General features: G+C 45.2%; 1 protein-coding gene across 7 annotated transcripts in view; it reads left to right on the top strand.

The window, feature by feature from the left end:
* Window positions 1-2,315, top strand: part of LOC122530898 (protein groucho) — a 131,051-nt gene that overhangs the window by 64,465 nt on the left and 64,271 nt on the right. For all 7 annotated transcript variants that reach the window (XM_043658287.1, XM_043658286.1, XM_043658281.1 and 4 more), the window contains exon 9: window positions 65-424. In XM_043658287.1, the coding sequence (XP_043514222.1) occupies window positions 65-424 (360 nt within the window). The remainder of the gene's footprint in view (window positions 1-64; window positions 425-2,315) is intronic.

The following is a 2,315-nucleotide window of genomic DNA, read 5'->3' as shown; positions in this document are numbered from 1 at the left end:
AAAAAAAAAAAGGAAAAAGAACAAAGCAAAAAGGTAGAACGTGTCGATGGTCGGCTTGTTTCAGCAACAGATTCACGCGCAACAACTGCCGCACGGCGCGGTGGTCGGCGGTCTTCCGCCAGCAGGTCTATTGGGCTTCGCAGGAGCGGCGGCGGCGGCCGCAGCCGCGGGTGTGCCGCCTCATCTAGCTCCGCCGCCGCATCCGGCGGCCGCGGCTGCGGTCCAAGCACAGGCGCAAGCGCTGCTGAAACCGTCGGACCTGCAGCAACACCGGTCCGCCGCGGAGACGCCCGAGGACCGTAAACCGATCGCCCTCACCGACGAGAGACTCCGACGATCCGTGTCGCCGCCGGAGAAATTCCGTAGCCGCACCCCCGACCTCGAGAGCGATCCCAAGAGGCGGAAGGAGGAGAAGCTCGGACACGTGAGTTTAATCCTGCTATTCTACTACTACTGCTGCTACTACTATTTCTACTACTACTACTATTACTACTAGTACTATTACTATCATCCTTCTCTTGCTTTAACGTGCGCGCACTCACGCCGCACCGGATAGAGAACCGGCGGCCGCCGCTTTTGTTTTTAAGCGACCGCGCGCACACCCTTCGATCCACCTGTTACGCGCCATTTAAGAATCCGAACCGAGCCGTCCAAGGACCTCGCGTCCGCGCGGCTAAGTAGCGTCTACGGACGACGTTGGTGGTTAGGGGTGTCAGGACGCGCGGCTGCTGCGCGTGATTCGCGAGCTTCGTTTCACAAGAGGATTCGGTAATTAGGAAATTGGATGCTACGAGGATCAATGAATGTCGAATTTAAAGCTCGGGTTGAATCTCTTGCGAATGCGAATTTAATTCGAACGAAAGGTATAGGTATTGACAGAGGATACGTTAACTAAATTTATATGATAGAACGACGGGATGAAATTAAATGATGAAACACTCTCGATCGAAGGTCGAGTGATTAGTTATTGAAAGAATTAGAAATTAAATACTTATGTCCGGTGTACAGTGTGTCTCGTTGTGGCAGCTGCCACGACTACGAGATCTCGAGAGTTTAGCTAGATCATATTTCAGAGAACGTAGTACAAATGCGGCAGTTTAATTCGAAATTTAAAACAAGAGAGAGAATATGTGTTATATATGTATATAATCTTGATGGAAATTCGAAGAGCATGTATGCACACGTGCAGTTCAATCACGCGATAAGAATATATATATATATATATATTATTCTCGGTTACGTATAAATTATTAACGATACTCGTAAAATAGTTTCCGAATTCTCAAAATTCTCGTGAAATTTCGCGAATAAAAAATTCACGAAAGACTCGCGAGAATTTTCCGCGCGTAGGGGAACGGGGTAGAATAAAACGGTAGAAATACTCCCCGAAGAAGATAGCGTTGCGCAGTTTTTTTTTTTATGATCGTTCCTTTGGAAACGTCTTTCTCGAATATACATCAACCCACGTGGATGCACGATGGGGCATTCGAACGACTTCAAAGTCCCGGGTAAATAAAATTGCAGCCGGTGTATCGTTTGGCCACGTGTAACGTATCAGCCCGAGTGTTTCAGCCAGCGGCGATAAAACTCGAAAACCATCGGATGGTTGGTGGGTTTCGCGGTCACGAGCAACAGCCGTTACAACCGAAAGGAAAAAGAGTTGCCGCTCGTTTCGTCCGAGTCGACCCAAGAGGAGAGGCTAATTCACCAAGTTTTCTCGTTTTCAATCGCGGCCTCGTGGTAGTTACTAGACTGTGAATTTTAACGCGTTCGTTGGGAAGTTTCAAGGCGATGAGAACTTACAGAGTGCAAATTTACGGAATTTGCAAAAATATATAACGTATGCAAAATGCTTGCTCGCGAAATTACGATGCATTAAAAATTGCCCGCATAAAAGGGAAATTCAACTTTCCCTAACGATTATGAATAATGTAAATTTTTAATTTTTTCCAACTAAATTTCAGTAGCAGAAAATACGTACGATCTTCAGATTCGTGCGATACTCTAAATTTCTAGATGCAATTCTCTTTTTTTCTTTTCGATGAAATGGAAAGCCTGTTTATTCCTCTAATTCTCTTAATACAGATATGAATTATACAGGGTGTTTCGTAACTTGTAGGACCCACTTCGGGAGCTGGTTGTACGCCTAAAAATAATGAAAAATAAGTCATATAAATATATATGTCCTATCTGTCTTCGTTTATTAGATGTAATGAATTTTCTGCTTTAATTACTTTTACAAAAGATGCTCGAAATGACTACCTTGCATTTGAAGACAAGCCTGCACGCGTCTCGTCATTGATCTGATTACTCTC

The sequence above is a fragment of the Frieseomelitta varia genome, unplaced genomic scaffold (genome assembly GCF_011392965.1).
Source record: "Frieseomelitta varia isolate USP_RPSP 00005682 unplaced genomic scaffold, Fvar_1.2 scaffold_363, whole genome shotgun sequence".
NCBI classification, from domain to species: Eukaryota; Metazoa; Arthropoda; class Insecta; order Hymenoptera; family Apidae; genus Frieseomelitta; species Frieseomelitta varia.
The sequence above is the reverse complement of the archived record's forward strand: the minus strand, read 5'-3'. Positions and strand labels throughout refer to the sequence as shown.